We start from the raw sequence: 10,923 nt of genomic DNA, 5'->3' as shown, positions 1-10,923 counted from the left end.
CAAGGTCATCCACGTCTCACATCCATGTTGTAATGTGACTGACAGGTTCTGATATAGTGAGAAGCCCCTCCTCAGTCTGTGCAGCCCAGCTCCAGCTCTGCCTCCTGCTGCGTGACCAGAAAGACTTTAGCAGCCACCTCCATCTCATCTCCATGGGTTTGGGTCACAGTGGGGGTTTATTCTGATGTAGACAGATGGGTGAATGTCTCATGTCTTCGTCCTTGTTCCTACAGTCAGTTCTCTCCTAATCAAAGCTAGATGCAGGTTCCACACTCTCCCCTGGGCAATAAACACTGACCACATTCACCTTCTGACAGTGTGGCTTCATCTGCCAAGACATAAAATAGGAGCCGCAAAAGCGGAAGTAGTGAGTGTTCTCATGACTCTGACAGTTCCTTATCAGCTGGGTGTGGACTGATTTCTCACTCAGCTGCTGATGAAAACGTTGGGTAAAGTCCAGTCTCATGCAGATGCTCGGTGCTGGTGGACATTATACTGTGTGTGTGTGTGTGTGTGTGTGTGTGTGTGTGTGTGTGTAAACAGTGTGTGTAGAGAGTGTGGAGTGGTCACTGTGCTGGAACCCAGTGCTGTTTTACTAGGGACAATGTTGCTGATATTTTATCTTCTCTTCACTGGACCTCAGGGCTCTGAAGGTGAGTGAGACAGTTATTTAGTTATTATAATGTAAATGTGTAATGTTCCTCATCAAAACTGCTTCTTCATCTTTACCACAGTCAGAGTTCACATTATTTAACATTATTCAGACACTTTGGTCAGACATCTTCATCTTTAACACGTGGCCTAAAGAGTGAGCAGTTACTTTGGGCAATGAGCGGACATTGTGGTTATAAACAGAGGAAATGAGCATTAGTATAAAAGTGATCTGACTAAGACACCTGAGGAGTTTCACCACAGGAAACGAATGTCCAGTTATTACCCGTCATTAAGAGATTAAAAAGACATCCAGGTTCGATTGTTGGAGGAGACAGGTTCCCTGCTGTGTGTTTGACTGACCGTGTTCTGACCCCTTCTGGTCCTGACTATGATTCGAAGGTTAACTCTAATAACGGAACTCAGCACATGCTCCATCTACAAATCATACGTTACTTTATTTATTTAGAATCAGAAGTTCAATCAGAAAGGGCTCATTCTGAACTGTTGTTGTGTTCATGTTCCTCAACAAAGTCTCTTCACTAAATCAGCAACAAGCTCAACTTATTTCACTGCTCTGTGTCTCTGCAGGTTGTACACTGGTCTACACTCGTAGAGAAATAAAAGACCCTAGACACATCTCAGCGTATCTAGGAGGGTCAGTCCTGCTGCCCTGTTACTGCACTGACCTCAGCACCACACCTGAGAAACTCACCTGGAAGAAAGACAACATGAAAACATCTGAATGGGAGGAGGTGTCTAATGAGAGCGGTCAGTACAGAGACAGAGTCCAGCTGTTTAACTCTCACTCTCCAGGAAATCTCTCTCTGCTCATATCACACCTGACTGAAGAGGATGGAGGACAGTACACCTGTGACAGTGAAGAAGATCGCATCATCATCAGACTCAGTGTTCAGACTCCTCCAGGTAACCCATTCATCCTCTCTCTCTCTCTCTTTCTCTCTGTTTGTGTGTGTGTTGTGCTGCAGCACTGATCTCATTCAGCCGTGTAGAGCCCCTCAGGAGTTTGATGGGTCTGTGTTGGACTTCCAGAACAAATCCTCCCAAGGTGTTGGCTGAACTGGAACTCAGGGTTCTGTAGTGAGGAGACGCTGTGATGATTCTCTTACAGACTCAAAGCTTTCTACTGAGCTCTTTGTTGGAGAGAGACAGTTAAATAATGTCCACTCTGCTGTCCTTTAATCAGTGGGCGGAGCAAAGTGGTGGAGGTGGAGGACTCTTAGGTGGAGAGCAGTGGTTAGAATTGTTGTGAATGTGATGATGATGGTGGTGTTATTGTGGGTGGAGTTTGGAGCTGGGTGCTCTCTCACTGGTTTGTTAGAGGGGGGTCCTGCTGATTGTTCTGATGTGGATGGTGTTTGGAATTTAACCCTTTCCTCAGTTTTGAATGATCTTTAGCTGTTGTTGATGGTTTACTCAGCGATGCTTTTCCAGATGTTAATGATCAGAGAAAGAGGTAAAACACGGGGTGGATTTGTGACACTGCACTGAGTTAAAGAAGGTCATGGTGTTGTTAGTGAACAGCGTGATTTATCATAACTCTGTCCTTAATGAAGAGCTTAATGCCCAGTTCCTGCTCTCACAATCACACCTTTCTCTCTCTACAGGCCTCACATCTACAACTACAACTGCCCCAACTACAACTACCCCAACTACAACTACAACTGCCCCAACTACAACTACAACTGCAACTGCCCCAACTACAACTGCAACTGCCCCAACTACAACTACAACTGCCCCAACTACAACTACAACTGCCCCAACTACAACTACAACTGCAACTGCCCCAACTACAACTACAACTGTCCCAACTACAACTGCAACTGCCCCAACTACAACTACAACTGCAACTGCCCCAACTACACCTACAAATGGCCCAACTACAACTGCCCCAACTACAACTACAACTGCCCCAACTACAACTCCTTCATCGACTGCAGTGGTGAAGGTCTCACTGAGTCTGAGCACTTCATCCACAGCGTCGTCTCAAACTCCTGCTGAACACGAAGCAGTGACTCCAGCTGAGCGTAAGAATTAACCACTGGGAGTTTTTAAAAACACCTTTGAAACATTCTTTAAAACCTTCTGTAAATATACTGTACTTTACAGAGTTTATAACACTGTGTTATTGTTATTCTCTCTCTCTCTCTCTCTCTCTCTCTCTCTCTCTCTCTCTCTCTCTCTACATGTCACACACACATGTCCAGGTGCTGAACTTCAAAGCATGTATTTCCTCATCTTTATTCCTGTCCCACTTCTTCTGTTGGGACTTGGAGGAGCCATCTATTGGAGATATAGAGGTACACACACACAGTCACACACACACACACACAGTCACACACACACACACACACAAATACACACTCACACACACAGACGCAGAGACACACACGGTCTCTCTCTCTCACACACACACACACACACACACACACACACACACACACACACACACACACACACACACTCTGAGATGTGTGAAACACCTGCCTCCCTGGTTTATTTGTGCAGGACAGTGTGGAGGTCAGAGTGGAGAGCAGAGAGGGAGAAAGAGAGAGCAGGACACAGCGGTGAGTTTAAACATCACATCATCTCATTATATACCTTCACACCACATTACATGCAGTGTGTTAATAAACAGTAGTGTTTTCTTTTGCAGGATCAGGTGACCTACTCCACTGTGAGTCCACAGGAAAAACCACCGCAGTGACTGACTCTAGAGAGAGGTCCGAGTACGCCACCATCAGACTCAACTAATCCCTAATGACCCTATCACACCCCGTCCCTTCTAAAGAGTCACATGGCTGTGTGTTTGAACTGGTCCTTTTCCTTTGATGATGTTATTTGGACTGTATTCTGTAATAAAAGCTCATACTCTCGGGGCTCCTGAGCTGCTGTGGGGTCTCTCTCCTCCTCCAGCAGCATTAGTTATTAGAATATGCTCCTTTTTATTCAGAGTTGATGACGTCTGCTCTTGGTTTCATTTGAGGAATTAAATAGTGCCACTGTTTGATCTCAGTCTATATCTATAGCTTTTATATTTTCTAACGCTCTGTTTTATATTTACCCTGTATTAGCTTTATCAACTGCACTGATATATAATAAATAAACATTATTCATTGTGAATATTCCATCTGTGTGTATCTCATTTTAATGGTTAAAGTGAAGGAAAATTCAATTACATTTGGGTGTGTGTAGGTCTTCACTTTATACTAATTATATGATGATCACTGTAGTTTAGAGCTGTGAATTCTGGGAAATGGAGTTCTGAGACGACAGATAAGCCATGGCACTCATTTCATCATCTAGTCTGTAAAACATCATCTGTAAAACATCTGGACAGAACCTATATGAATGTTGTACTTGTTGATATTGTATTAAAACCAGGAGCAGCTGTGGTCTGAAGACCCTTAAGACCTTCTCAGCTTCATCAGTGTGGGTTTCTCTGAGCTGTGAATTCGTGGAGCACCAGTGAGGAAGTGGTGAGTGTTGTCACGGTGCACATTCTTCTTTGTGGTGTCGACATTAAGGTGTGGTCCACTAACGTCCTGCTCTGTGTTGATTTCATCATTGTTGTTTGAGAGCAATGTCATTACTGAGAGTGTTGCTGAAAGCTAGCAACAATGTGCACAGCATAACACAGCCTCCATCTGAATCATAGACCCCCAGCTACGTTAAGGTGCCCTCCCCCCCCCCCTCTGTGGACACAGACATTCACTTCTTGCACACATCTCAATAGAAAAGTATGGGATTAAATGGGAGACCTTAAAGCAGCCGTACATGATCTAGAGTCACCATGCTCAATGCCAAGTGTTGCCTAAAAGGGTGTAATCCCCTCCAGCACTGAGCTGTGGAGCAGTGGAACTGTGTTCTCTGGAGTGATGGAGATCTAATACCTTAGGCCTGAGTCGGTACCTGACCTCTCTCACGGCAAACTGACCACAACACACCACAGAGCACTGAGTCATCACCTCATCACCACCTCTGTGACAGGGGGAAAGGGGGCTGGCAAAGTATGCAGAGCCACAGCTGGACTACAGTCTGTGATTGTAGAACTACAAAGTGCTCCTGTGTGGTCAGTGGAGCTGATAAAGTGGACAGTGAGTGTAGAAACAAGGAGGTGGTTTTAATGTTATGGCTGATCTGTGTTTACCCCCCATCCCCCACCAGTGTGCTGAAGAGAGTCCAATAAGAGGAAGTCAATGAGGAAACACACTGCTGCAGAGGCTCAACAGGAAGTGTGTGTGTGTGTGTGTGTGTGTGTGTGTGTGTGTGTGTGTGTGTGTGTGACAGAGTGTTAAAGCAGGTCACATGACCACTGTGGGCTACTCAAGGCCTAGACTGAGACTCCCATCAGCCTCCATCAGTGCACAGCGTCTAAGAGAATGATTTAAATTGAATATATATTTCCAATGGTTTCTGCTTGGATTGTGTTTCCTCCAGGTGAATGTCTCAGGTGTAGAGTTGGTGTCAGTGCAGTAACAGGGCAGCAGTACTGACTCTCTAGTGTATGCAGTAATCTCTGTTCTCTGCCTGTGGTTTTCCAGTGTGCATCCTGCAGAAACACAGCAGTGAATGTTCTTCATCTTTAAACACCTCTGAACTTATAGAATTTTATAAAAAGGCCATTATTGATCAGCCGGTCATCATGTGACTTTCCTATTTTGTACATAATGATGTACTTGGTCATTTAAATGTAATGTACATGTTCATTTTACTATAAAAAGCAAACATTCTTAAGGTAGATATTGTTCAACAAGGTGAAGAAAAATGTGTAAATGTACGATCAATAAAACAACAGTTGTCTTAAAACAAAGTCATGTGCCTTGAAGGTGTTTTAAAAATGACAATGTAGCAGCATCAGTTTAGGTTTTGAATCGATTCAAACAAATGACTCCAGCCTTTGTTCAGTTTTAACCCTTAAACTCCCAAATCTACAGTGAGACTGCAACATAATTCTGAAGTGTGCTTTAAATGGTGGTGTTGTGTGTTGGAGGATCTACAGTAGGAGAGAGAATGAACTTACCTTCAGCCACATGGAGCACCAACAGCAGATAAACACACACCTGCATTCTTACTGAGATCCAGAACACACTCACTACACACAGCCACAACAACACTACAGCAGTTACAGCCACAACCCCACCCTGATACTACTCTACTACTGTAGCTGTGCAGCTCTGTCCTCAAGTGTACACTCGACCTCACCCAGTCTACACTACACTACACTACAGTAAATTACACTACACTACACTACACTATACTACATTACACTACACTACAGTACACTACACTAAACTACACTATACTATACTACATTACACTACACTACAGTACACTACACTAAACTACACTACACTATACTACAGTACACTACACTAAACTACACTACACTATACTACAGTACACTACACTAAACTACATTACACTACACTACACTACACTAAATTACACTAAAATACACTACACTACAGTACACTACACTACACTAAATTACACTAAAATACACTACACTACAGTACACTACACTACAGTACTCTACACTAAACTACACTACAGTACTCTACACTAAACTACACTAAACTAAAGCCTGTACACACACTGCTGCAGAGGACCAACAGGATGTGTTGATTTGTGTGTATATGTGTGTGTATTTGTGTTTGTGTGTGTGTGTGTGTGTGTGTGTGTGTATGTGTGTGTGTAAATGTGCATGTGCAGACTACAGCAGGTCACATGACCACTGTGAGCTACTCAAAGTCTTGACTGTGACTCTCTATCAGCTTCCATCAGTGCACAGCATCTAAAATAATTATTATGAATTTTATAATGAAATATTGCGTTTATGTTGTTTGATGTTGACCTGTGTTTTCTGAAAAGCTGTAAGTTTCTTCAGAACTTTGCCACAATGATTTTACCAGGAGTGTGTGGAGGAGGCAATACTTCCTGCTGTGTATAATACCCCTGCCCTGTGACACAGTCCCAGTGTTACTCAGTAACTCTTCAAATCAAATAAAATCAAATTTATTAATATAGCACCTTTGATTTAAAGCCCAATGAGAGAAGGCCGAGGGCAACAGTGGCAAGGAAAAAACTCCCTTGAGGCTGGAGGAAGAAACTTGGGAGGAACCAAGACTCACAAAGGGGATCCATCCTCCTCGGATCAAACTATAGATTGAATTTTTACTTATCACCAATTAAGTGTCATTATGCTACAGTACAATAATAGTAATAATAATAATACTAATAATCACAATAGTGACATCAATCTTGGGGCATAATAATAGTGCATCAGATTGGATGAATCAGTCAGTGTTGCTAATCTGAGTCCATTTCTACTTCAGTGTAGTTGATCAGGGTGAGTGGTCAGAGACTGGCAGCAGTAGATGGAGGTGAGCAGCTGGTCTGGTCTGGTCTGGGTTGTTCAGTTCCTGAAATGACAACCTTAAACTAGAAAGAGGTTAGTTGCCAAAGACTAAGCTGAACAAGTGTGTTTTGAGCCTAGACTTAAACATAGTGACTGTGTCTGCGTCCCGAACACTAGCTAGAAGATCGTTTCAGAGCTGAGGGGCTTTGTAGGAGAAAGCTCCCCCCCCCCCCGCTAAAGTCTTATGAATTCTGGGTACTAGTAAGAGGCCAGCGCCAGAGTAATCTTGGTGGTTTATAGTGTGTGATGAGGTCTCGCAGGTATTCAGGGGCAAGACCATGCAGGGATTTATACGTGAGTAAAAGAATTTTGTAATCAATACAGAATTTAACTGGAAGCCAGTGAAGGGCCGATAAGACTGGGCTGATATGATCAAATTTTCTAGTTTTAGTGAGGACCCTGGCTGCAGCATTTTGAATAAGCTGGAGTTTACTCAAGTTTCTGTTGGAGCATCCTGATAAAAGTACATTTTAATAATTTATTCTTGTTGTAATAAAAGTGTGAACTAATTTTTCCGCATCTGGGAGGGATAAGGAATTTCTTAACTTAGCAAGCTTCTGAAGATGTAGGAAAGCTGTTCTTGTAATGTTACCTATATGCTGATCAAATGATAGATCTGAATCAATTATAACACCCAGATTTTTAGCTGATGAGCTAGGGAGAACAGGGAAGTCAAAATTATGATTTAAGTCTGATACCTTATTTATAGCAGGTTTTGGACCTAGAAGGAGAACCTCGGTTTTGTCGCTGTTTAGCAGAAGGAAATTATATGACATCCAATGCTTCACTTCTTTAACACAGTCCTCCATTTTCTTTAGTGTTGGTTTGTCATCTGGTTTGGCTGATATGTAAAACTGTGTGTCATCTGCATAACTGTGGAAGGCAATGCCATGCCTGCTAATACCTCTGCCAAGTGGCAGCATGTATAATATGAATAATAAAGGTCCTAAAATGGAACCTTGGGGAATTCCAAATCTCATTTTTGTATGAATAGAAGAAAAATTATTTACTTTTACAAACTGGTAGCGATCTGTGAGGTAAGACTTAAACCATGATAGGGCCATTCCTGTTATTCCAACCATGTTTTTTTTAATCTTTCTAGCAGAATAGTATGATCAATTGTATCAAAAGCTGCACAGAGGTCGAGTAGAACTAGCATGGATACGCAGCCTCGATCAGAGGCGAGAAGAAGGTCATTTGTTATCTTAACTAAAGCCGTTTCGGTGCTATAGTGTGGCGTAAAACCAGATTTAATATTGTCATATATGTTATTCTTATGCAAGTATGACCTAAGTTGTTGGGCCACAACTTTTTTCTAAGATCTTAGATATGAAGGGAAGGTTAGAGATAGGTCTGTAATTGGATAGTACACTAGGATCGAGATTCTGTTTCTTGATCAGGGGTTTAATAACTGCTAGTTTAAATGCTTTGGGTATGTAACCCAGTCTAAGGGACGAATTTATGATTGTTAAAAGGGGATTGATTATGACTGGTAATACTTCTTTAAATAGTTTTGTTGTTATTGCATCAAGTGTGTGAGTGAATATGTGAGTGTTACCCTGTGAAGGACTAGCGCCCCCTCCAGGGTGTATCCCCGCCTCGCGCCCAATGATTCCACGTAGGCTCTGGACCCACCGTGACCCTGAATTGGATAAGTGGTTACAGCTAATGGACGGATGGATGGATGGATGGATGGATGGTATTGCATCAAGTGTGCAGGTCGTACAATTTGACGAGTAGATGATTTTCACCAATTCTAGCTGTGGTAGTAGGTCAAAGTCCTCTAGTCTTCTATGTTTTGTTCTATATCATAGACACCAGATGACAGACAGGCTTGATTTTGTAATATGGCATTTATTGTTTGACTACAATTTTCAATCTTGTTGTTAAAAAAGTCCATAAAACCATTGAGCATTGAATGGCTGGGATCTGTGGATCAGTAGCTGCCAGATTGTTTGTAAGTTTAAAGTGTGCATTATTGAGCGCTTTAGATAGTAATGTGGGCATGTACATTTTTTAATATCTAAACTCATTCATTCATTCATTATCTGTAACAGCTTATCCAGTTCCAGGTCGCGGTGGGTCCAGAGCCTACCTGGAATCATTGGGCGCAAGGCGGGAATACACCCTGGAGGGGGTGCCAGTCCTTCACAGGGCAATACACACACACTCACACATTCACTCACTCACTCACACCTACGGACACTTTTGAGTCGCTGATCCACCTGCAACGTGTGCTTTTGGACTGTGGGAGGAAACCAGACCACCTGGAGGAAACCCACGCGGACACGGGGAGAACATACCAACTCCTCACAGACAGTCACCCGGAGCGGGAATCTAACCCACAACCTCCAGGCCCCTGGAGCTGTGTGACTGCGACTCTACCTGCTGCGCCACCGTGCTGCCCTATCTAAACTCAGTTCATATGAAATTAGGTAGTGTTCTGAGACTGTGGAAGACTGAGGGAGAATATATATGTTAATGCCCAGGGTCAAAACCAAGTCTAGTGTGCGATTATGACAATGCGTAGAACATGATACATTTTGTGTGAAACCAACTGAATCTATGATTGACATGAACACCTTTTTTAGGGGATCATCACTTTTTTCAAAATGAATGTTAAAGTCTCCTACAATTATTAATTTATCACAGGACACTGCTAAATTAGCAGCTAATTCACCAAATACATTTATAAATTCTGAATAGGGCCCTGGTGGTCTATAACTGTTTAATAAGGAGATTGTGTTCTTATTTGTGACTGGGTTAATTATGTTAATGTACATAATTTCAAAGGTAGTAAAGTTGTAACCATGTTTTTGGTTAATAATTTAATTATTTTTTTAAATTATACATAATCCACCCCCTTTGCCCGTCAGTCTGGGGCTCTGTACATATTTATAGCTTGTAGCTGTTTCTTGATTTAGTGCTAAATATTCATCATTTCTGACCCAAGTTTCACCAAGGCATCCATCCATCCATCCATTATCCACCGCTTATCCGGGTCCAGGTCGCGGGGGAAGTAGTCGGAGCAAAGAAACCCAGACCTCCCTCTCCCCAGCCACCGCCTCCAGCTCTGGTGGTATACCGAGGCGTTCCCAGGCCAGTTGAGACATGTAATCTCTCCAGCATGTTCTTGGTCTGCCCCGGGGCCTCCTCCACATTGGACATGCCCGGAACATCTCACCAGGAAGGCGTCCAGGAGGCATCCGAACCAGATGCCCGAAAAACCTCAACTGGCTCCTCTCAACGTGGAGGAGCAGAGGCTCCACTCCGAGTTTCTCCCGGATGTCCGAGCTCCTAACCCTGTCTCTAAGGGAGAGTCCAGACACCCTGTGGAGAAAACTAATTTCAGCCCGCTTGTATGCACAATCTCGTTTCTTCGGTCACTACCCAAAGCTCGTGACCATAGGTGAGGGTTGGGATGTAGATTGCATTGTAAATTGAGAACTTTGCTCTTCTGCTCAGCTCTCTCTTCACCATAACGAACCGGTACAGAGCCCACATTACTGCTGACGCTGCACCGATCCACCTGTGAATCTCCCGCTCCATCTTTCCCTCACTCGTGAACAAGACCCCGAGGTATTTAAACTCCTCCACTTGAGGCAGGATCTCACTTCCAACCTGGAGAGAACACTCGACCCTTTTCTGACTGAGTACCATGGACTCGGAATTGGAGGTACTGATCCTCATTCCTACCACTTCACACTCGGCTGCAAACTGGTCCTGGCACGATGAAGCCAACAAGACCACATCATTCGCAAAAAGCAGACATGGAATCCTGAGACCACCAAACCAGAAACCTTCTGCCACCTGGCCACGCCGAGAAATTC

General features: G+C 43.4%; 1 protein-coding gene and 1 long non-coding RNA gene across 2 annotated transcripts; both read left to right on the top strand.

Moving 5' to 3' along the window:
* The first annotated feature begins 604 nt into the window (after nt 1–604).
* On the top strand, nt 605–2,710 carry LOC136702752 (salivary glue protein Sgs-3-like). The gene is made up of 3 exons (XM_066677893.1): nt 605–653; nt 1,243–1,578; nt 2,280–2,710. The coding sequence occupies exons 1-3, from the start codon at nt 605–607 to the stop codon at nt 2,708–2,710; spliced, it is 816 nt and encodes a 271-aa protein (XP_066533990.1).
* A 187-nt stretch (nt 2,711–2,897) lies between these two features.
* LOC136701514 (uncharacterized) lies at nt 2,898–3,605 on the top strand. The gene is made up of 3 exons (XR_010803810.1): nt 2,898–2,972; nt 3,181–3,239; nt 3,329–3,605. It is a non-coding gene; the product is annotated as an uncharacterized lncRNA (long non-coding RNA).
* The last annotated feature ends 7,318 nt before the right edge of the window (nt 3,606–10,923 follow it).

Source organism: Hoplias malabaricus, chromosome 7 (genome assembly GCF_029633855.1).
Source record: "Hoplias malabaricus isolate fHopMal1 chromosome 7, fHopMal1.hap1, whole genome shotgun sequence".
Lineage (NCBI taxonomy): Eukaryota > Metazoa > Chordata > Actinopteri > Characiformes > Erythrinidae > Hoplias > Hoplias malabaricus.
The sequence above is the reverse complement of the archived record's forward strand: the minus strand, read 5'-3'. Positions and strand labels throughout refer to the sequence as shown.

Coding starts and splice junctions, on each gene's coding strand:
- LOC136702752 (XM_066677893.1), top strand. CDS start 605: ATGTTGCTGATATTTTATCTTCTCTTCACTGGACCTCAGGGCTCTGAA. Junction 654..1,242: donor TGGACCTCAGGGCTCTGAAG/GTGAGTGAGACA, acceptor GTGTCTCTGCAG/GTTGTACACTGGTCTACACT. Junction 1,579..2,279: donor CAGTGTTCAGACTCCTCCAG/GTAACCCATTCA, acceptor CTCTCTCTACAG/GCCTCACATCTACAACTACA.